The sequence below is a fragment of the Haliaeetus albicilla genome, chromosome 3, assembly GCF_947461875.1.
Source record: "Haliaeetus albicilla chromosome 3, bHalAlb1.1, whole genome shotgun sequence".
Lineage (NCBI taxonomy): Eukaryota > Metazoa > Chordata > Aves > Accipitriformes > Accipitridae > Haliaeetus > Haliaeetus albicilla.
In genome coordinates, this window is record NC_091485.1 from 47,341,627 (window position 1) to 47,365,636 (window position 24,010).

Here is a 24,010-nt window from a genome sequence, read left to right on the forward strand (position 1 = left end):
AGGGCATCTCATTTGTTTAAATCATATTCTTTCTTTTTTTAGTCTGTCTAGACTATTTTAACAACCACAGAGTTGTGCTTTGCTCATGGTGGGTGGCATGCTTCTATTTGCAGATTGTTATTTCAGGTTAAATTTCTAACTTGGAATGTACCAGAACTTGGATGCAAACATCTGCTTGGCTATGTGCTACAACACATTTTTCTGTATAATATATGGAGTTAGAAATTGTAACTGCCCCAGAATTAAAGGCCTACTTTTCCCTTTTGGTTAGAGCTCCTTTAACTGAAAAAGAAGTATGCCTTTCACTTACAGAGGTGAATTGTAACACCCTAGATGAGTCCCTTGAAAAAATGTATAAATGCTATTTATGTGATTTAGGTATAGATCATGATAAGATATTTTAGGATGTCAACAGCACTTCATTAAATATTGATGAAAACTTATTTAGAAATACATTTTAAAATAAGAAGTCTAATAATCCCATCCTATTTATCCTAAACTTTACAGAATTAAAATATATTTTAAAAAATCCTGCAAGTAAAATTGAAGGAATTATTTCTGCATATTTTACAAAGATAGAACAGTACATATACAGATAAGAAAGATGATTACACCTTACATTCCCACCCTGTGTTGCAGCTATCACCCTTTAAGTTGTCAGGGGTTGTTTCTCTGTTCTTAAGTATTATTTTCAATTCCTCTTTGCTACCATATTTCTGAAAAATAAAACCTTCCTGGGAAAAGGCACGTGGAAATGACTTGTCCTCTAAATCTTCAATATCTGAGGAAAAAGCTTCATTTTCCAAAATGCCACTGTTGTTAATAACAGTAATTTCTACTTAATCCCACGACATTTTGCTCTTTCAAATCCTTCAATATTTCAGGATTTCACATCAAGGAGATTAGAATATGAATTGTTTCTGAATACTTCAAACTGCCCTTCTTCCTAAACCAAGGACAGAACTAAAGACATAGTTTCTACTGTTTTGAAGGTATTTATCTTCAGTTCTCAGTCCATTTAAGTTTAGGTGGGGACTGAAGTTAGAGAGACATAAAAAAACAGAGAAAGAAAGTGTGATACACTTTCACAGAGCTGTGGTGCTCAGGGAATAAATTTAATTATAGGAGGTTCAGGACATTATATTTTTAAAGCTATCTTGCATGACATTTAAAATTAAACCATAATTTAGCAGGCTAGTCTTAGAGCGAGAGGATAGTATTTTCTCCATTTGGGGAGATCTGCCAAGTTCTGCCTCCTGTAAGGAATAGGACATGTCTCAAGATTTTATGTGGTGGTTCTCTTTCCAAGATAAGATCTGGGGGTGGGAGATAATTTTATACATCCAACGCATGAACAGATTGACAATGTTACATTAGATATTTTCCCATTTTTCTGTGGAACTTCTGGAGGGATTATCTTGGTAGCCAGAGACTAAACTGTGCAGAAACACTTCTAAATGTTTATGCTTTGCAAAGCGATTGTTCTTCTGGACAAGGTTATTCCAAATCTCTGCTTTAGCTATTGTAACTGGACTGCCTTTATTACTCATACTTTCATGTAGATTAATGTATCCCTTCATACTCATGTCAAGCAGTCCAAATGTGTAGGTTATGCACCCGAGGATTTATAGGTCAGACAGCAACAAACAAAAGGACTCTCTCAGACATCTTTACTGTCCTTAGATCCTACAGTCTACACTTTACCTTTGGTATCAGTCATTGCAATTCACAGGTCTCTGGTATACTGCTGCAGCAAGCAAAGCAAGTATTAGTGCAGATCTACATAATTTGTTGCTGTTCTAAAGATGTGCATGCACACAGAACTAGTTTTTCTTGGACTGGTAGTAAAGACCTCAATATCCAAAAGAACTTCAGCATTGCAGAGTGGGTGTCTTGTTCAGAGCATTTTCCAAAAATTCAGAAGACAGGAAAATGCATCAAATAGTGAGTTGTTATTTTTAGATTACCAATATATAAAAAAACAGAGATGGCTGCAATTTTCCACTCTTTCTTAAATGTGTTTCTTTACACTCTTTTTTATTAAACCCTTTAGAGGAGCTGACAGACAGAAAAAGAAAGCTAAATAAAACCTACTGGAAACATCTAAGGAAATAACTTCCGAGAAATACTTATGTGGTGAAATTTCGTTCAGATCCATCTCCTAACCATTTTTGTTGTGAAGGTACTTTTCCTTTTATAGAAACTGATAACACTTACCTTTCCTTTACATAAATATTAAAGATAGGGGTGAAAGTCACATATTTATTAAAGTGAAAGAAATAAGGGACTAGTAACCATTTCCTCAAACACCTTTTCTTCTTAAGGGTCCTAACTATTTCTATGAAAAAAAAAATATAAAAATAGAACAGTAAAAAGCATTAAATCAGTACCTTTTTGCTGTAAATATACAGGTAATTTAAAAAGCAAATTCTTACATAAATTGGAGGTGTGCTAGCTTAACAGATTTGATCTACAGGAGTAGGTGCATTCCAGTTTCTCTTCAAAATGTTACCTGTACCTATTGGTCTGCCAGTCTGGTTCTTACTCCATAACATCTGGTAAATTTTCCCAATAATCAGGAGTTGAGTAACTTATCAGAACATCTGTAATCAACATGTAATCAGTTTTAAAGAAAACACAGCAAGGATGGATAAAAATAATAAAAGGCTATTTTAAGTGGCACAATTTAATGATGACGACAGTGATGATACTCAGCTACAGTTTACTCTTAGAATTTAAAATAATTCCAGCAATGTTTTTCTTCAAAGGGATTTATGTAACTTGTGCAAGAATTGACAAGCAGTTCCTTCCTTACACAGCAGTTCTCACCACTTACACAAACGAGATGTAGGAATTGGTGTTGTACTGCTAACAAAGCAGCTATACACTTTTGAAAAGGAATAAGATGCTCTTTAGTAGGATTATTTTTTTTTTCCAAAAGGAATATAAGAATATATAATCACATTAGGAGAACAACTAACAATACTGATGGAAATTAAAGACTGTATGTTGTATGCAATGTGGTTGTGGAACTGAGACTTGCATGTTAAAAGACCAGTGTGGTCCCTGCTGAATATGTTTTAGTTTCAAAATAATTAGCTCTGTCAAATAATTAATATTTGTTGACAAGACCAAGTTAAGTGCATGCAGCATCACATGTGTTGTAATTAGTTGGGATGATAAGATAATATGGACTGAAAATAATCAATTTGAGCTGCCAAAGCTGATCACTTAAGCCAAGTGAAAAAATACAAGCAACTTTCTTCCATGGATTTCATACACACTCATAATTAACTTTGCCTGCTTTCATGGTCTTTTTGTATTTCAGCTCTGAGTAGCCAAGTTTCATTGGTGTTAAATTTTTTGAACATTTGAGAGCTTCCTGAGCAAACTTGGTGGAAGAAACACACTAAAAGTCAATTGGAACCAAACTATAACTGATCTATATTTACAAGAAAAAAATTCCTTACTCATTGCAAGCTGTTGAATAACAAAAAGTGCATCTGTTCAGATTCGCTTTGGGGGATAATATAAAAACAACAGCAAAACCCCCCTCCTTTCAATTTATACCCTTTTCTGTCCCAGTTAAGTTAATGAAAGCTTGCACTGTGGTTTAAAGCAGAGTTACTTTAATAATGAATCCTTCTAAAAATATCATCCATTAGACCAGAGGTTAGATATTGTGACAGCAAGAGCTATAGAAAAATCTTTACAGGGTAGAAAATTTGAGGGATAAATTATTCATTGTGAATTATTTGCTCTAACCAGTTTTTATTACACTCCTATCAGATATTTTACAGCTCTACAGCATGACGCCTGAGATTGAGTATAATCAATAAAATAAATTATGTAAATATAAGATTCATAGGGAGGTTTCTTTACACTCAAGTTTGTCCAATCTCCTGTGATACAGGGGAGATAATATGAAGTATATTTATGTTAAACATTCTGGGTTTTAATGCTTTCTACTGAGTTTTCTAAAAATTTTCTTTGCAGGCTTGTATTTTTTGGCTTAAAAATAAATCATAGTCCACTTTGCATTTTGAAAATTTAGTGGAAATATTTTCCTTTTCCCCTTTTTTTGTCCCGTCCCATATGTATCTACAAGTGTGGAAGGAAGAAAAAAAGCAATGTACTATGTACTCAGCGTTACTAGAATCATTCTTTTATAGTCTTTAAAAATGCTATGCAGCTGAAAGATCTAGTGCAGTTCCTTCTGAAGCACATTAAGAGGCAAAAATTCAGTTTAATTGCAGTTCAAGTCCTACTTTTTTGCCACTGACTTTCGCAGGGCCACAGTTTCACCCAGAGTAGTAATACAGTTGGCTCCTGATAGAGAATGACAGATTACATTCACTTCAGGTGCTGCTGGTCCCAGTACTTACAAGGCAACACTCTTTTAAGTACAATATAGAGTAATAACAAGTGAAAAAAAAGCTTCTGATACAAATAAATTAGCCAGCCACTGGACAGACCCATATGAAGCAAAAACAAAAGCAGTGTGACAAACTTCATACCAGTGTCACTCTTCTAAGGCTGAGGATGATGAAAATCTGTAGGAATGACTCAGCGGAATGGAAGAAACAAAGTGGACTTGAGTAAAAAATACTGTGAATGGACTTGAGCAGAGTAAGGTAGAGTCAGAAAGAAGCAGAGGATATATGAGACAGGTGATATAGGAGTCAGGCAATGAAAATATGACATTTATGATACAACAAGTCAGTACAAGAAGAGAGAATGAAGTTCTAGACTTATAACTGAATATAAACTGATTTTTTTCTTAGCTGTCTATTTACAAAGGGTTAACCAAAACCAGGAATATACAGCCAGCACCAAATTCTATAGCATTCAAATGTACACAGATTTGGATTCCAGAGGCCAAGTTACCTGCTGACATTAAATTATTAGATGCTGTCCTGGAAAATCACTATTTGCTCAAATAACATACTACCAGAAAAGGTACATTGACAACAGGTTTTGTATGGTTTGCATCAAAAAGTCTGTATTAATGTGGTTGATTAATGTTCAGATAATGTTTTTAGGAAAATATCTTTGGCATACTATTATTTCAATGTGTTTGCTTAAATGAGTCTCTAAAAGAGCATTAAATAAACAAAACAATTATCTGAGTAGGGAATATTACCATTGTGTTTGGGCATCAGATGTCTGCTAGAGTAAAATCACAGCATCACTAAGACTTACTAGTATCCCAAACTACATTAAAATATCACTTGAATCTACTTGCTGCAGCAAAAAGTTACTGCTGAGACTGCAAAGATTGAGAAATATTGGAAAAAAGTTTCTCATCCCGCTTTTGTTTGGCTTTCCATGAAATGCTAAAGAGGGAACAGATGAGACTTTTTGTGTGTATATATAATGTATTTTAAACAGAAAAATTAAAGCAGACTATCATTTCAGGAGTACTCGATACATACAGTATTTGAACGCACTGCTTTTAACATGTTTCTTAAACTATCGAGATTTTTTTATATGGTATGGGGCATAGAGTAGGAACTGCAGGCTTTGTGATCTCAGTAAAATGAGAATGTTACTATGGTAAGTTTCATTTAACTCCAATGTGTCAGCACAGAACTGAAAAACAAACAGTCAGATACTAAAATTATTTCTGCGTTAAAAGTTAAGTGCTTAGTAAAGCTTTGGCATGAAAACTCCCATAGATTTAACTACAAAGTAAATGTCAAATGCTTTTGAAGATAGTCTAGAAAGGGAGATGTAGGGGTAAGACCCTGAAGCAGCCATGCTACAGTGATTGCTAAGAGAGTCAAGGCACACTCTCAGGAGACCAAGAATGCACATTCTAATTTTCAGCAGCAGAGGAATCAAATGAAGATTTCCATTGTCCCAGGGAATGTCCTAAATGTTGAACAATCATTTAAAACACTGGGAAAAGCACCACTGCTGGGTTTTGTGTCCTTAATAGTCATGACAGAGGAAAATTACTGAAATAGTCTCTGCAGGGAAGACAGGTCAATGAATGAATTTGAGCAGATTTAAACATGCTACATGTATCAAGCCCCTCAGTCTTGAAAAATTTTAAAGATATTTCTGCAGAACATTAGACTACTTGTAAACTTTAATGTCGGAAACCAAAGTACAACTAAGCTTCAGATGCCTTCAGGATGAGATGATAGAGGATGAAGAGTGCCACAGATAGCTTTGAATTTCTGTTTATGAGATGGTAGAAGCCCAGGAGAGTCCATGGATCTAGTTTATAAGGACTCTGCTCATTGTTGCATGATCATGGTGGAAAAAGTAGCCGAGGTCAGATCCAAATACAAAACTGACTTTAAGACTCTAACAACATCATCATTCAATTTATATTCAGATTTTCTTTAAGTTTTTCTTCATCAGATGCCCGTATACTGTATATATAGATGATGGGAACTTTAATAATCCCATGCAGAAAATTCCATTGCCGCAATGTGGACACAATGAACTCTAAGCTTTATCAGGGAAAGGAATTTCAGATATCTTGTTGCATATCCTCAGTGGTAAGAGTATCTCTTGTTTCTTGACTACCTTTGTTGTCTTAACCTTTGATATATGCACATGAGATTCAGTGTGTGAAAAGATAGACTAGACTTTCTAGATAGACTAGAAAGGCATTCAGGTGTTTTGTGATGAATGATAGCCTATTACCCTGGGTTCCTGAATGAGGATGCAATGTATAGGATAAGGAATAAAACCAAGGCTCTGTAGGGATGTGGCAGTCTACCATATGGTGCCTGCAGATGTGCTTGGGTTTTAAAGATGCAGCTCATGCATGACTGGTACAAAAATCTAACCAGGGTAAAAGAATGGGATGGATAAAGCAAAAGCACAGTATACCAGTGATTTACTGCATCATTTTGGGAAAGTTACTGGCGGAGCTATAGTCAGATATCAGAATTACTTGGTTGTCAGTACTAGCTTTTCTTCCTGTAAGTCAGATGCAAAATATAGTCATCTGGCATAAATCCCCAAGACAGACTTCTGAGAGGGACATTATGGGGTGAATACAATAGCAAATGTGATTCTAATTTGCCTCTGATTATGAAAGTCAAGTACTCTTAAATCCCTCTCTCCATTATGAAAGATAAAATGATTATTTTTATCATCTAATATGGGAGATAAATTGTAAAAAATATACATGAATAGAAAATACAGAAAAATACTTAGAAATATACAGGTATGAGTGGTATAGAAAGGAAAAACAAAGATCTCACTAATCCTCAAAACAAAGTCCTATGTTTTCAATTCAACCATATATTTTTTATTAAACTTCCTAGTGCCACAGCTTTTTTGCAGTGTTTTGCATTCTTTCATTTCAATTCATGCAACAACCCACTGAGCTGGAATGTCATCAGTATTATTGCCAGTTTCTGAAGAAAGAGGACAAGGTGGAGATATTAAGTGACTTTCATAAGGCCTCCTTTCAAGTCTGTACCAGAGCTAGTATTACAATTTGGAATCTCTTGACTTCTTGTTTGGTATTCAGCAGCCTAGACCATGACATTCCTCAAATCCAATTTCAAACTCTTATAAAATAATAGAGGAAATATAAGGGAGCAAAATTATAGTCAGAATAATGTTACTGAGTTTTCTTGGAGGTTTTGGTAGAATAAAATTGGCTGAAATAGTCTATCTGTGAATCGCTTATAGTGATTCCACAAGCAATGAAGACTGGATGCTACTTTAAAAAAGCATGACAAATTTGCCAAAAGAATCTTCTTCCCTTGAAAATAATTTGAAAAATTATTTTATATTGGCCTAGCTACGTTTAAAAAACAGCTTAGTACATAACAGAGAAGGTTTGGAATGAGAACTGTGTTGTAGGGGAAACATCTAACCACGCCATGGCTATCCTTATTAGGCCTGGTTTTAAACAATGGCTTTAAATTCTGAAGCATTAAAACAATTCACTGATTAAAATTTCAGATGTTTTACTGTAAAGTCTCTTGAGAGCAGAGAAAACTGGTGAAGTCTATTAGGAAGGTTAGAAATATAAAAATGATAGTAGGAGACTGTCTTACTTGCCAAGGCTCATTTAATCCTCACAGTAATATGAAGCTGAAGAGAAAGGAAAACACAGAGGAAGCAGCACTGCCAAATGAGACCAAGCAATCCTAGTGAACATGAGATTAGCTTGAAATGTCATATGACAGCAAATATAGCTAAGATTGTTTTTAGGCAATCCATAGTATCACCAAGTCACCAAGTGAAGGGAAAGACAGCAGTCCTGCATCTTTTAGTGTCACTATACTTAAAATTGAAGATTGAAAACAGATTTAGGCCACAGAAACTGTAGAAAGTCAGAAATACATTAAAAATTATTAAGAAGCCAGCAGGAATGACTGATGAGGGAAGATTAAAATAGCTTGCTGTATAAATGATAAATGATGACTTGGAGGAGATGAGATAGCTGGCTACAAATAGATCTGGTCAAAATATTGGAAGTGAAGGGAAAAGTCACCAACTTCTGTTTGCCTTTTTCTTAAAAAAAAAAAAGGGGAAAAGAAAAGAAAAGAAAAGAAAAGAAAAGAAAAGAAAAGAAAAGAAAAGAAAAGAAAAGAAAAGAAAAGAAAAGAAAAGAAAAGAAAAGAAAAGAAAAGAAAAGAAAAGAAAAGAAAAGAAAAGAAAAGAAAAGAAAAGAAAAGAAATCTTGTTCAGTTCTATCTCCAAAAGCCTATAAAAGCAGCACATCCCAAGATGAAAAGTTTCCTGGACAGACATATCCAATGCAACCAAGGCATGTTAAAGGAAAGTATGGAAGTTAACCCTTTATTTGTCTGCCTTGCATTAGTGTCAAAATATCCTGATTATACTCTCTCTTCTGGAGACTTTTTAAAAGGTGAGGCATTACCTGAGGGATAATACTGAAGCTCCCTTTTCGGTATTTGCTAAGTGACCTCAATGTCCAGGTCTCTCAGGTATTCCCTGGAAGGGCATATCTCTTTATGGGGTTAGATAGTTAGGTAACATAACATCTTTATCCTATTTCAAACTCCTCTTCACTTAGAATCCCAAGTAAGTCTAATTTATTTTTTTTTTAGATTTGATTTTAATATTTTTCTCATGAATTTGTTGTATTATTTATACAGCTATACTAGTATGTGCTTTTAGAGTTATTTTCTTATCCCAGCCAACAGGACTATGGTTTGATTTCACACTTCATAAATAGAGAAAGCCTTGTATTTAACAGGGGTTAAATATGATGGGGGGAAGGGACCCGTATCAGAGTGCTTATCAAAAAAATTATATTAGGGAAATGTATTTCTTCCTGTGATTATGTAGGGTTATTTTCTGTATCCTGAGAACAAAGAGCATATGAATGGGAGGGAAAATCCCTATAACCCTCTGCTGACAGGTTTTGTTTTCTTCTGCCCATTTGGGTGGGAGAAGGTCCCAGCACCGTGAGCTAGTGCAGGGCAATAGGAAGCTGTAGCTTCTGTCTGCCTGTACAGACCTCAGACCTTCTCCTCTTTCCTGTCCCTCCTTGGAGGTGGTGCTGCTCCTGAGACAGAGTGCACATCTCCCCCTTACTATTTCAAATGTTTGTACAACTAACCCAAAATAATGTATTCCTAAAAGTGGTTTATGATATTTTTTGTATGATATTATTAATATCTAGGTGATTTTTTTTTAAGTAGTTACATTTTATTCACCCTCCCCAAAGAGAGAGTATTTGTCTCTTTGAGAAGACTGACAAGAGGAGATGAAGTGCGATCTGCTACATCATTTTATTTTTTAGTCCTTCTTTTTCTACAATATGTGGCATAACAAGTATCGATGCATTTTGTCATTTATATGGCTCCAGAAATGCCAGCTTGAAAGGAGCATTGTCTGTGTTATAGACATGATGTGCCCACCCCTTCTTAAAAAAAAATTGAAAGGAAAACTTACAGCTAAGCCATAAAAAATAAAATAAAAATAAAAAGGCAGAATATCTTGGGGGGAGGGAGGGGAAGCAGATTCTTTGACTTTAATGAAGACTGGAAAAGCCCAGAATATTTTGATGTGGATTTAACTAAACATCTTATGAATAACTTTTTTTCTTTATTTGTGTGACCTAGATATAGGAATTCATTAAAAATTAATTTAAAATATAAAGAAGGATTTTCCAAGACAAAATATATTTTATCTGATAGCTTTCTGTTCTCTTTCTTCTCTCCTTCCATCCCTCGCCCCCACCATGAAATATCCAATATTCTTACTTCCAACAGGTATGTAAAATTTTATAGGGGTTTGTCAAGGACTGATTTAACTGAGATAAAATAGTTGAATGACTGCATGTTAAAGGAATTAACATGAATATTAAATTTTCTTCATAAAATATTAGTAGCAATGCAAGATAAATCTATGTTGTAGGACATTTCACCCACAGAAGGACACTTCCAATGTTTAAACATCTTAAATTTGTCTGCAACACTACAGAAGTATTAATGTTGTCACTGTAGCTAAAAAGTAATTCAGAAGGAGAGAAAATATATTATGGCCTTAGATTTTTTTCCTTGATAAACATTTTAATAATTCTGTCTCTTCAAAGCCAAATTCTTCTTCTTTTTTTATTACTGTGAAGAGTCATTGGTAAAATGCATAAGCAGCATAGGGAGCAGAGGTCCAGTAAGGCTACCACAGACCTTTCTTACCCCTAGCCCCGCAAAGAAATGCCTGGGAGTTACTGGGATGTAGAATTTGACAACTTACAGTGTTTCCCTTTGCTTCAGGTCCTGTGCTTTTCCCTGCACTGGGACACAGCACAAATGTAAAACGGATCGTTGTCTTCACTATTCTGGGGTTAGGCACGGCACCATAGGAGGAACATCTATGAAATGGGAGCTGTGAGTTCAAGTGTTCATCTTATGGACTGAAGATGAGTTTCACAGCACACAAGGCAATGCTTTGTCATGCTGGTGCTTAACTGAACTTCATCAGAAAATGCTGGAAAAGTGAAGGGAGCCAGGGCTTAAAATCTGCCCCCATCTTAAGCACTTCCAATTGACTGGTTTAAACTTGTCCCATGTGTGTGCTGGACAATAGGAACCTCATTTTAGTTATTTGCATTTTCATTCCTGTTTAACATTTTAGAAATCTTAATGTTTAAAACAGATTTGTGAACTTTACGCTTTCAATCAGTGATCTATCTAGTAATGGAAGTAGTCTAATTTATAAATTTTAGGTTCAAGTATACCAAGACTTAAACTATTTAGTTCTAGGTAGAATAATTAAATCAGCTATACTATAAAACAATGCTGTTTATAATGAAGTGTATTGAATAAACAAATATGATGAAGTGTATTGACAGCTAGGTGTTATTTGTAAAGCATTTCTTAAAAGATATGTTGGGCATATAGAGGATATTTATTACCAGAAAGGGTCACTGCAATAATAGTAAATTAGTGAGATACCTTATTAAAGGCTGCAAGGAAATGAGATTATTTCAGCTATGTTTCTTTCACTGTTTCATTTATTTCTGTGGTTGTATGAGTTACAATGCTTGTGATTTTACTGATAGCTCAGAGAAGATAGGTATAATTCAGTATTCACAGATGCATATTGTAAGTGAGGTGTAAAACTTACCATAAGTTCTTTCTCATTGTAATGAAGATCCCATGTATCTTTGATTCTTTATGAAATATTCACAATAGTATTGTACGTCAACCAGCAAGGCAATCAAATCTCAATTATTCACATGTTAATATTATTCTCAACCTTTGAATTTCTGCAACACGTTTTTCTGACTCCTCATTTGAATATGAGAGAACCCACCAGAAAACTATTTTTCTTTGTGTTATAAAAATATTGTAAATTTGCATTGCAAAGAACTACAAGAGAGAGACATTCAATGTCCTATTCAAAGTCTATTTAAATTAGTGCATAGCAAAACTGGGCAAAAATAAAATGAGGATTTTCATGAAATAAAAAAAGGAATAGTTCACTAAATCCCATGTTAATGGCTAAACAATAGAGGAAATACAGAGTGTAGTACTCTGGTGTTTTGAAAACAGTTGTGATGGTAATAATTAAAGAGTTGTGTTGTGTATAATTTTCATACAAGTCTTGTCTGGCAGAAGATTTTCTGTACATTTTGTCCCCTTGTCATTTTTATTATTAGTGTGTAGGTCGTGTCCAAATGTACCAGCTGAGGTCACGTCATTGTGTTAGAAGCTATATAAAAATACATTTTTGCTGGATCTTCATAAAGATGAACACAATACTGTCCATGTTAAGTTTTTCCAACAGAAGTGTGTCGTGGTTTAAGCCCAGCTGGCAACAAAGCATCATGAAGCTAGTCACTCACTCCTCCCTGCCCCAGTCCCAGTGGAATGAAGAGGAGAAAATATAAAGAAAAGTTTGTGGGTCAAGACAAGGAGAGGGAGGGATCACTCACCAGTTATGGACACAGGCAAAAGACAGGCTCAGCTTGGGTAAAAAACAAAATCAATTTAATTTACTACCAATCAATCAAAAGAAGGATAATGAGAAGATAAAACCAAATCTTAAACCACCTTCCTCCCACTCCCCCCTCCTTCCCGGCCTTAACTTCACTCCTGATTTTTTCTACCTCCTCCCCGCCAACGGCGCAGGGGGACAAGGAATGGGGGTTGGGGTCAGTTCATCACACATTGTCTCTGCTGCTCCTTCCTCCTCAGGGGGAGGAGGACTCCTTGCTCTTCCCCTGCTCCAGCGTGGGGTCCCTCCCACAACAGACAGTCCTCCACGAACTTCTCCAATGTGAGTTGGTCCCACGGGCTGCAGTTCTTCATGAACTGCTCCAGCATGGGTCCTTTCCACAGGCCACAGGTCTTCAGGCACAGGCTGCTTCAGCGCAGGCTTTCCCATGAAGTCCTGGCCATCTTGGGGGGCATCCCCCTGCTCCGGCATGGGCTCCTCTCTCCCCGGGCTGCAGGTGGGCCTCTGCTCCCCCGCTCCCCTCCATGGGCTGGGGGACAGCCTGCCGTCTCACCAGGGCTGCAGGGGCATCCCCTCCTCCCCCGCTCCTCCTCCCCTCCTTCCTCATTGACCTCGGTGTCTGCAGAGGGGTTCCTCTCACATTCCAATCTCTTCCCCCACTGCAGGTTCCCCTTCTTAAATCTGTTCTCCCAGAGGCACTACCACCATCTCTGATGGGCTCAGCCTTGGCCAAGGCCGGTCTGACTTGGAGCCGGGGAAGCTTCCAGCAGCTTCTCACAGGAGCCACCCCTGCAGCCCCTCCCCCGCTACCAAAACCCACCACAGAAACCCAAAACAAAGTGGCATTTGCACACTGAGGTGTTGTGTATCTTGGCACCTCAGGGGACACCAGTGGTTCCCTGTTCACCAGGTACTTGACTGCATTAACCTTTATCTTTATGCCTAGCTACTCTGCCACCTTACCTCTTCAGTTTGGGTCATTAGGGCTCTTTACGCTAACATGGCTATGATATTGTCACTTTGACTCCTGTGTAAATACAGGTATATCTAAAATGGGTTTAAATTTACTAGTTCACGGATAATATCAACAGTCTATGCCTACATGGAGCTGAATGTGCATTATATTTATGCTTCATAGGTGGTTTGTCTTCAAACTATTATGGTACCAAGCATACTATTACAACTGTTCACAATATTCAAGTTAACTATGTATAGACATGACTCCAACATGCATGATCTGCACAGCAATCTAGAATTATACAATATTGACTCTGTCATATGATGAAGCTTTTGGTTAAGGCAGTTTTACTGGTTTTCCATGATGAAATTTGTGCATGTATACAGTATTTTGTTTTTCCAGAATGTATTTAAAGTTGATAAACTTACAAGAAAACACATTTTTTCTTGTTTTCTACAGTTTTCTCTAAATGTTGTAATATGAAGTAAGCTGTCATATTACGTTGTTAAGCAAGTGAAAGCTATTTGACTGATAGCTTCACTGCATGCATTGTTTTAATAAAGCAGACTGTTTGCTAGGACTCAGGAGGACTGCCCACACGTCTCCATTGTGTGTTCTCACCTGAAGGGTGGGGTTTGGATCCTGTGTGATGGAGGCGGTCAAAGTGCTGAAGGCTGTGGCTGTGGCAGCTTTGTTCACCAGGAATTGTGTGAAGTTCAGTAACAATGGTTTCTTTTTTTGTCAGTCTAGCTTAATATATGGTAGCTTTTGATTTAAAATATGAAACTTCTGCTAGTTAGTGCAAGCTTTAGGTGTCCAGAATAGAGGTCATTATTCCTTTTCATCTTGAGAAATGAACTGAGCTTTAACTGTGAGCAGTATTTAGCTGGATTCTCTTCTCGCCTGAGCTGTTACAGTGATATGATCAAAAGTATGAACAGGTTAAAAAATAGTAACATAATTCTTAGCTGTAAGACATGGCCTATATTTGACTGCTGTCTAAATGATCTCCTTCTGACAAAATAAGTTTTCACTATTTAGAGGTGTGCATATTTTTGACATTTCTATTGCCTAATATAGCTAAGGAAAACCCAGCAGTGACATGGGACAACTTCTTTCATTTCACCTCCATCTAAGTAAATTGATGTAAATGGAGGGACCTGCTGGCAGGTGGAATTTGCATACATATTAAGAAAATCAGGTGCACTCCAGAAGTGTGAGGCTAGATGAACACAAAAAGTGGTGTGGTTTTTTTGTCTTTTGCCAATTCTTTCCCAGGAATAATGTGGATATTTCCATTTGACATACAACAGGATGCATTTAGACTTGTGACCTCAGAGGAAAGAGCAAAGCAGCAAGAAAATCTGTGTTCCTATAATTAAGGAAGTTTTTTTTCATACTTTTTAATTCTAGAAACATAAGTCACTTGAGTTTCCCCTGTCTTTTCCCTTTCCTTTTTTGTACTGAATTAATAGGGAAAATTGTTCTGATAGAAACATATTGATCGTAGTAAAGAACTGTATGTTACCTGCCCTGCACTTCTCACAACTGTCAATGATATTTAACTGGTGAGAAATGTGCTCTGGCTGACACTTACCAAACAAAAGCAGAGTTGTCTTTCATTTTTAGAGTTTGTTCTCTACATGGCCTTGAATGTTCATTTCTTTGACAGAAGATAATGATTCGTTCTCTTGCTTTGCAGTTTCTAGATGGCTAGGTACTTAAAAAGTCAATACTGAATTCCTAAGCAGAAATCCACATATGATTACAGTAAAGCTCCACTATCACGGCATTGTATTAAGAGATGTATTGGTATATTTTATATATATAAAAATAAGAAGCTTTAATTTGACTTATGAACAGTACTTTAAAATGTGCTACCTTGGCTTTATTGATAATAATTTTTAGAATGTACAACTCTTCTGAGTTTAGATTCACCCTAAGTGAAAAATGAAAAGTGAATTACTGCTGGAAAAATCATCCAAAGTCAGGGGTCACTGTATGCTTTGAAACATAATTCTCTTTGTTCTTTATTTAAGGGTTAAAGCCAAGTGATCCAACCATGACCGGCAAAACACAGACCAGCAACGTCACCAATAAGAACGACCCAAAGTCCATCAACTCCAGAGTCTTCATCGGCAATCTGAACACAGCCATTGTCAAAAAAGGCGACATCGAAGCAATCTTTGCAAAGTATGGGAAAATAGTTGGCTGCTCAGTGCACAAAGGTTATGCATTTGTACAGTACATGAGCGAGAGGCACGCAAGGGCTGCGGTGGCAGGAGAGAATGCCAGGATCATCGCAGGGCAGCCACTAGGTAAGGGCTTGTTCATATAATTGAAATATTGTTTTCTCTTTCCTTTCTATTTGAAATATCATCTGCTGGTGGTGCCTTGGGGACTAGTAAGTTTATTTGCCATTGTTCCATCTAAGCGTAATTCCAGGATGTTGGCTCTGGCAGAATTTTCAATATATTAGATGTTACCTAGATATTACAAAATGTTTAGTGCTATAAACTGCTGATTTATTAAATACATCACTTCTGACTGCTTTATACTTCTCTATGTAATCCCATTGTAGTGAACATGATTACTCATGCGAGGAAAATATAAGTATTTTCACTTAGACTCTAGTTAGTAAATTTAATGTAACATAACAAGACTTGTCTAATACATGTGGTTATCTTGCATTTAATGAATCTAAAATAATATCCAGCCCAGTGGTGTGTCAGATTTTATACCGAAGCAAAAGAATGAGTATTGTTAGTCCTTGAAATTGTACCAAATCAAACTGTAATGCTGTTATTCATTTAGAGAAGTTTATTATTAAAAACTTAGGTTTAAGTTATTCCCACATAATGTTGTGGACACTGTTCATCTCAACTCCAAATTAAAAAAAAAGTAATATTTTTGTTTTCTAGTGCTTTGCCATGACCAGTTATGTAAGATCTGGCTGTTTCTTATTGCCAGTGTTACCTCCGAAAGCTATTTGCAATTAGATATGGAGGCTGTCAATGATAAAATCATCCGGACTACAGTACTAACCCCATCTGTCATATATATAGTAATGATGGACAGTACAGCAAGATGTTTGGTAGGAGCCAGAGATCTTTCACTAGACCTCTGAACTATATTGCTCAGATCCAAACCCATGTGTGTAATGACTATGTCAGGAAAAGGGGAAGTGTAGCTAGTGCTTTGGCTGTAACAAGTCATAAAGAATGGATATGGCTTATTCATTTTCAATTTCTCAGGCTGTGGAAATCTGTTTTTCTGATTATTTGTAGAAATTGAGGCATTTGTGTTAGATGGGTTGTTGTTTTGTCACAGTTGCTCAACAGTAATTTTAAGTTTTACAACCCCTGTATTTTGGGTTCAAAAGAAAAACAGATTAAAGAAATCCAATTACATTTTAGGGGAGATTACTTTACAACTTTTTTAGGAAAAGTTATATATATGAGTGAAATAAAAGAACTCAAGTGATAAAAGCAAGGCAGCAAAGTCAGTCTCTGGGATGGCATTATTAGAAGATGTTTCCTGGAGCGGTGGTCTCCGAGCAATAGGCCATGTAATGCCATCAGTGCATTATTTACAGCTCCTTGCACACTGGTCTGACCAGATTTTTTAAACTGTGTTTTCCTAAGGCAATAGATCTATTATTACTATGACTACTGTTGCTAGTCTCTTTTAGTATTTCTTCTGGCATCTATAATATGCCAAGTGCTTTGTGCGAGGAGATGCCCTTGCTCTACTCAAAGTACTTTTATGCTTTGTATAGAAGGGAGTGTGATGTTGTTGTAAAAAGTTAAGGGACCAATAATTACTTGAATTGTTCAAATCTTTCAATAATAACAGAAAGCTTATTCAATACTAAGTTCAACTGTATAATCTTAAAATACTTTGATTATTCTGCAAAGTCTTGTGATGGCATATTTCATGCCTCAATTCCTGATGTATCAAGGAATATAAAGAATAAGCAAGGTGAAATTTTCTTTTAGCTGTTCCAAACCTCATTTATCTTTCTGTATATGAAACACAGTTGTCATCGGTATTGTTTGACAAAGAAAATGACTTCATAAAAGTGGTACTTTCCTTTAGACAAACTTTTTCTATGAATTCTTTTTGTTAGGAGTAGACATTAACAGTCACCTCAAAATAATGAGGAGCTGATAGATAAAATTCGCTTGGCATTATGACCCAGAAGAATAACTTACGTGAAAATTGTGCATTTGAATGGAAGGAAGTAACAGGTAGACTCATTACTGTGAAACTACTCAATGAAAAATGACTGTTCTCTATCCTGAGAGCCTTGCATTCTGAAATAAACAGAACACGTGATTTTATATCAACAGTCAAGGTATGGAAAGGGGACAAGAAAAGCCTTTTACAGATGTACAAATAAACTTGATTAGCATAGCTGAATTTTCTTTTAGATGGAATTAGAGTATAGTTAGTAATATAATGAGGGCTGGATGGTAGTCAGTTGTGGAAAGCTGTTTGAACATAGGAATATTTGAAAAAGATTATCCCATACTATATGCCTAATACTACTACACACTCTAACACTCAGGACCTCACAAAAGAAGGAATAATTTAATTTAGACTGCATTATTAATCTACATTAGTTCTTTCATGGTTTTGGCAAACTGAGCATTTATGTTAGCTCCTGTCTTCTACGGAGTCCTGCCATTCAACATTGTCATACTCTCTACAGCAGCTTTACCCATGAGTCAGAAACTGTTCACATGTATGTAAATGAAATTAAAAATTGAACCTGTAAATTACTATAGCTGTATACAATGCTGCACAATTCACTCAAGATCCTGTCTAAATCTTTTGTCTGAGGTAGAGTCCCAAAGTGTTAGGCTCCATAGGTAGATAATAGGTCATTTTGTTTAACAAATTCATCAGAAGTACAAATCTAAAGCACTGGTAGTGCTCTCAGTCTTGCCATCTTCCTGTGGGTCATTATAATTGCCGTGCTGGTTTCTGCAAACAACTCTCAAGCTCCTACTGATGTGTTTGGTGGCCATTGACATGTAATGGCTATGCCGTGGCTATTGTAACTTCAGGGAACTGGGTATCATGAGCTGTGTGATTATTTCGAAGTTTTCTGTTTCATGAAGTGCAACATGGTCTGAAAAGCTGTGGGGAAGAGATCATAAAGGAACACAAAAAAACATGCTTAAGAAATTTATTGGTATTATTGTGAACTTCAGTGTAGTTTCTTGAAGTTATATTATATCTTCATGGGGATAGCATGTTTTCCTGCCCACAGGTCAGTACTGTGCACAGGAGTCTGTTTCACAATGATTATTTTGTGAATTGCTTCAGGCTGAAGCCAAGAAAATGTTCAGGTTGGTCTAGGACAGAACTGCAAGTTATGTTCCCAGTTGTGGGAACACACCCATATAATTCCCTCTGCTATATCACCTCAAAAATTTTTCATCCATTTAAAAATATCTACGAGTTAGAGAACTTTTGCCCATATTTGCTTCAATGGTGCAAGTCCCTCATTGCAACTGTGGGCCGAGGAGCGAGCTGTGGCAAGAATGAAACTTTTGGGTACACATTGGAGAACAAAGTTCTTCACCTGATGTTTTCTCCTGCCTTTTTAGTTCTTCACAAGGGTCACAGCAATGCTATTTAACTTTTTTTATCCACTCCAGCACACATGAATTCTGTGAAGACAAATGCCATGTAAAAGGCATTTAATGTTCCGTAACTTTATATTATGTATTCCTGTTTACCTTACGCATTTGGCAAATATGTGTAACAACTTCCATCTAAAATTCTGGTATAGCTATCATAGTGACTTCTGCATGATAATGTCCCTTTGATTTGATTGGTTTATAGTTCATAGTGTTATATTTTATAATTATATGACCTAATTTTTTTCCTCTTTCACACACATTTTTAAACCAGCATAATTCCTTTAACCTCAGAATATGTTTTGATTTACACCACAATAAGACCCAAGCCACCTCACAGGCACCTTGAGAAAGCAAGTTAAAGGCTGCAAGGCTAGTACTTTTGGTGTCTTCTTTAAGACACCATAGAATTTCATTCTTAGATGCTGAGAAAAAGGAAAAAGATTACAGTACCAAGAGTATGAAAGACACTGTAGTTCTTCAGCTGATGCCCTTTTTAACTAATAAATTAGTTCCACTGTAGCTTCAATCCTGTTTTGTTGCTGTAAGTATTATTCACATACGTCTGCCTTCAGGTCTAAATTAGATGCAGTCTCTGAGTACCAAGTGAGTGCATATTGACATGTAGCCTGAGGTAAGATGGTGGTTCCAGATAATTATTTTGGGTGACATACTCTATTGCACATCCTTTTGAGAACCACAGAAGCCCTGCAGGGGCTTTCTAAATGATGACTATCCAGTAGAAAACATCCAAGGAGAAGGGCAGGTAATAAAGAGAGCCTTTAGAGAGACTCAGCATATACCTTTGTTGTAAATTGAATTGATGTGACAATAGGACTTTTTTTCCTTTTGTTTCCCTTCCCTCTACTCAAAACAGATCTTCTCTGTTCTGTGTTTGTATGTCTAGCAACACTGAGAGACTTAACTACATATTTGCAGAACTAGGACTATCCAGAATGAATCAATTTTTCACCTCAATCTGAAATCCAGACAACATTAATTATGTCATGAATGTTTGAATTTAAAAAAAAAATAAATGCTTATGCTGCCTTAGTGAACTCATTTGTGAAAAATGCACTTCAGCTTGAGAGATGCACATTTATCCAAATTTTCTTGGTGACTTAGCTTTCTTTAAACAAATGGTATACTAAGAAAGGAAATTCAAAACTGAATTAGTGATTATTCAGTTATAACTTTGCCATCAGCCTTCAGTTAGTAGCATGCAAATACAACAATTATGCATTTGTATGAACATAACTCATGACTTATTAAAGCAATCTTGTTACTCTTACCCACCTAACTCCAGCTACCATAATGGCAGGATACACCTGTGCAGGATAACAGGAAAGCAATGTGATCTCATTTTAAAGTGTATAGTGGAGGAACAACTGGAAAGGTTTCTTGTTTTGCTTCTGGCCAGTTTGTAAAGACAAGATTTTTAATGTGGGTCAAAACATTGTAGGCAAGGACAATGGCTTACTTAGAGAAACCTCAGAGATTGTACTGATACAATCAAAAAGTGGGAATGTTTTAGTACTTTAATGAGATATTAAAAATAGCAAATATTACATTAATATAATGATTAATTATATATTTAAGCTATATGTCAAGTCTTATACCTTTATAAGATTGGATTTTGCATGTTCACATTCCTGGACCAGAAAGTGCAATACACTTCATAGAAAATCCTTCAGCTCGTCATAACTTTTGAAGATGCATGTTCCGATGTTTTGTACTTATCAGCATTGCACCATGAGTAAATAATCTGAGAACTGTAACTCGGTAATATGCATGTAATTATTTATCCAAGTGAGACTTAGAAAGCAAGGTATTTAAGTTCTGATAAGCTGTAATAACTATATATTGTATGGTTTTCAACACTTAAACATTGTACCTCAAAGAATATTGTGTTCTGGTATAATAATCCACTTTTTTTCTGAGTAGTGTTTAAGCAAAAGCAAAAGCACACTTGTGAAATGCTGTATACGGAATTATCATTATCACATAAGTTTAAACAAAAAAATATGTTTAAATAAGCAAATACTTGAATCAGCAGAAAATATTTATCCATAAACCTATCCACAAACCCATAAAACCTATGAGATGTCATAGATGTTGGCTTATTGGGGGGGATGACTTTTACATTTGCTGAACTCGTATAACTATTTGCTGAATACTTCCCCAGATAAGATCAATTACTATTGCAAAATAGCTGTCAACATCAGAGCCAGGTTTTGATAAAGTTTATTTGATCCAATATTTTTTGTGTTGAACAAAACATAAAGTAATGATAAAGAATAAATTTAAATGCCAAGTTGTCTTCTTACAAATGCAAACAAAAAACCCAAATAAAACCCACAAGAAATGTATATATGTAGTCATGATGAAAGTAATGCCTTCGATGTCTCAGGAACTTAGAGTGAAACTAAGGATATCAACTTAGACCTGTGCTGTCTTTAATAAAGTCTTTCCCACTAAATCACATCTTAGTCAATGTCCTCATCATCCAGCCCTCAGGCATGAGCAGAATATTACAGAACTTCTGAAAAATTATTAATTAACCTTCCACAGCTTAGTTCGGAGGTTGTTAAATTTTACCCACTAGAACAGACTCTTTAATCCTACTTCAATCTGTTCCTATGTTTGGGAACCAGTGTAATCCTGTTTCAGCCTACTCCTTCATGCAGGAGCAGGGACCCTGTCTAAACCTGTCTCATGGGTCTCCACCTTCTTGATGCCTAACCATGCCCTTGTGGTCTTGGTGCAGCCTGTGTAACAGCAGACACTATTGTTGAGTCTCACTGTAGGCAACCTTGGATACAACCACTGATTGTTGCTCATATTGGTCTTCTGATATTGGGTAGTTTCTGTACGTCCATTCCCATTACACATTTTGGTGTCTCCAAATACCTTTATACCTTCTATTGTTGCATCAGTAATGTTCATTGTGGCTATAGTCTACAGCCATAGCAGCAGACTATGCTACAGCAGTATAACCCAGTTGTCTTATGCTCTTGAACCTTATTAGCTCTTGGTGTTACTCCATAGTCCTGTTTGTTGTGCATTTTTTTAATCAGTATTTTCTCATCCTACAGTCACACTGAAGTGCACCATTTCAGGTACTATCTGTGCATGTAAAGGAACTCATGTAAAGGTAGGAAGGGTTATTTTTAACAATCATCATCACTCTGTCAGCGGTTCAGGGCAGGACACCATTGCACAACTGATGGATGCCTGTTCCAGAAGAGCAAGTTGAATGTTTCATCATGTAACAAAAATCCTTATTTTAATGGAATGAGCCATTTCATTAGATGGAGAATGCCTAGAATAAGAATGAGTTTTACTCCCCATATCTTACAAAATGTTCTATTTCTCTCTTAGTGGGACTTGGTCACTCTAACTCATTATGAAAACTGAAACTACAATCTAGATCTGACTTTCTGGCAGAACTAAAGTATTTTCATGTTCAGAAGAGGACCAAGTGCATATTAAGAAAATAGTTTATCTATGAGGCAAATTTATGAGAGCAAAGCTTTCCTTTCTGACTGCTTGGGGTCTCCTGCTGTGAAATGCTTCATATATTCCTAAACTATGACAAATTAAAATTTGCAAAGTTGTGCCTGTCACAAAGTTTTGTACTCTGAACAGCCTGATGTCAGCTCATGCAAATGTTAAGTGTTTCCTCTGTCATAATGCCAAGAATAATGCTTTTGATTGCTTGCCATCATCAGGTGTTGTTGTAAGAAAAACCTTCCTTCAAGGCTGTGTACAGATATATATTAGGATTCAATTAGTCTTCTGTATGGCCAGCTCATCTTTAAAATCATGGACAAGGTGGTATTATGGGATCTTTCTGTGTCCTTTTCTGCTGCTTGTCATGTCTGTATATAGCACAGGGTCTCATCTGCATTAAATGCTACTTTTTTCATAACTTCATCCTTGCTTTTCCTAACATGCTATACTTTAAGTCCCACAAATCTGCTTGCAACAAATATTTACCTTTTCATGAGCCTGATATGTTTATTGTAATTTTGTACATGCTTTCCAAAACCTTAGACAATGTTACCTCAGAGTTCCCAGTACTTCAGCCTTTACTCCATGCATATCTTGATGAGGTTATTTTTTTCAGCAAACAATATCCAGTAGTTCCTTCTTGATTTGAATATAACTCTCATTTATTTCTGTTGCAGCTCTATAAGAAGTTACAAAAATTGTTTTCCTTTGTGGCAGACAAAATCCTGTACCTTAAATATATTTGCTTTCATTAGTGACTGCTAGGATCATTAAAATTTGTATAGCTATTCTATGTTTCATTCTGAACTGTCATAACATCATGCAGTGATAAAAACACTGTCATGATAGGTTCTCTCATAAAATTTGTCTCAGTGTCTCGTGTGGGATGTACTGTATAAAAAGAAGAATTATCTCTAGGATGCTCTGCAATTTTTGGTTTTGTTGTTCTAGGAGGTCTCATGTTGTCTACAGCTTCATTTTACTTGATCTAGCTTGATTCAATTTGATAGACTATCTTCCATGCATTTGGCTTCTTTCACTTCAAACAGAATCTCATCTGGACTGAGTGATATTTTCTTCTTGATCATTTAACAATACTTTCTTCACTATTTCATCATGTATTGGTGGAGTTAGTGCTGTTAATATCATGTCACCTGGTTTCTATGTGTGCCTGACATATCTCCATGTTTTCTCATTCTTTTGTTAAAACATTTCACTTGCTGACCTTGTTCCAAAAGGCATATGGAGAAATTCATATTGCTCCAGGGTGTATAGAAAGGGCACAGATCAGATGATTTCTCATCTAAATCTGACTTGCCAATATTTATCTTTCTAACCCACAATTGGAAGTATGGGGGGTTTTTTACCAGGTATTCAACAGTGAATTGGTGACAAGACAGAGAAATGCTATTCTAGTATACTGCGGAATCCAGACAAATCCCAGTCCTGCTATTTGTCTTTTGGACTATGACTG

The 24,010-nt window shown here is 36.1% G+C and overlaps 1 protein-coding gene across 10 annotated transcripts in view; it reads left to right on the forward strand.

Annotated features, from left to right (window-relative positions):
• RALYL (RALY RNA binding protein like) overlaps positions 1-24,010 on the forward strand; it is a 402,380-nt gene that overhangs the window by 183,002 nt on the left and 195,368 nt on the right. For all 10 annotated transcript variants that reach the window (XM_069779585.1, XM_069779591.1, XM_069779593.1 and 7 more), the window contains one exon: positions 15,412-15,690. In XM_069779585.1, the coding sequence (XP_069635686.1) occupies positions 15,435-15,690 (256 nt within the window). In that variant the 5' untranslated portion in view covers positions 15,412-15,434. The remainder of the gene's footprint in view (positions 1-15,411; positions 15,691-24,010) is intronic.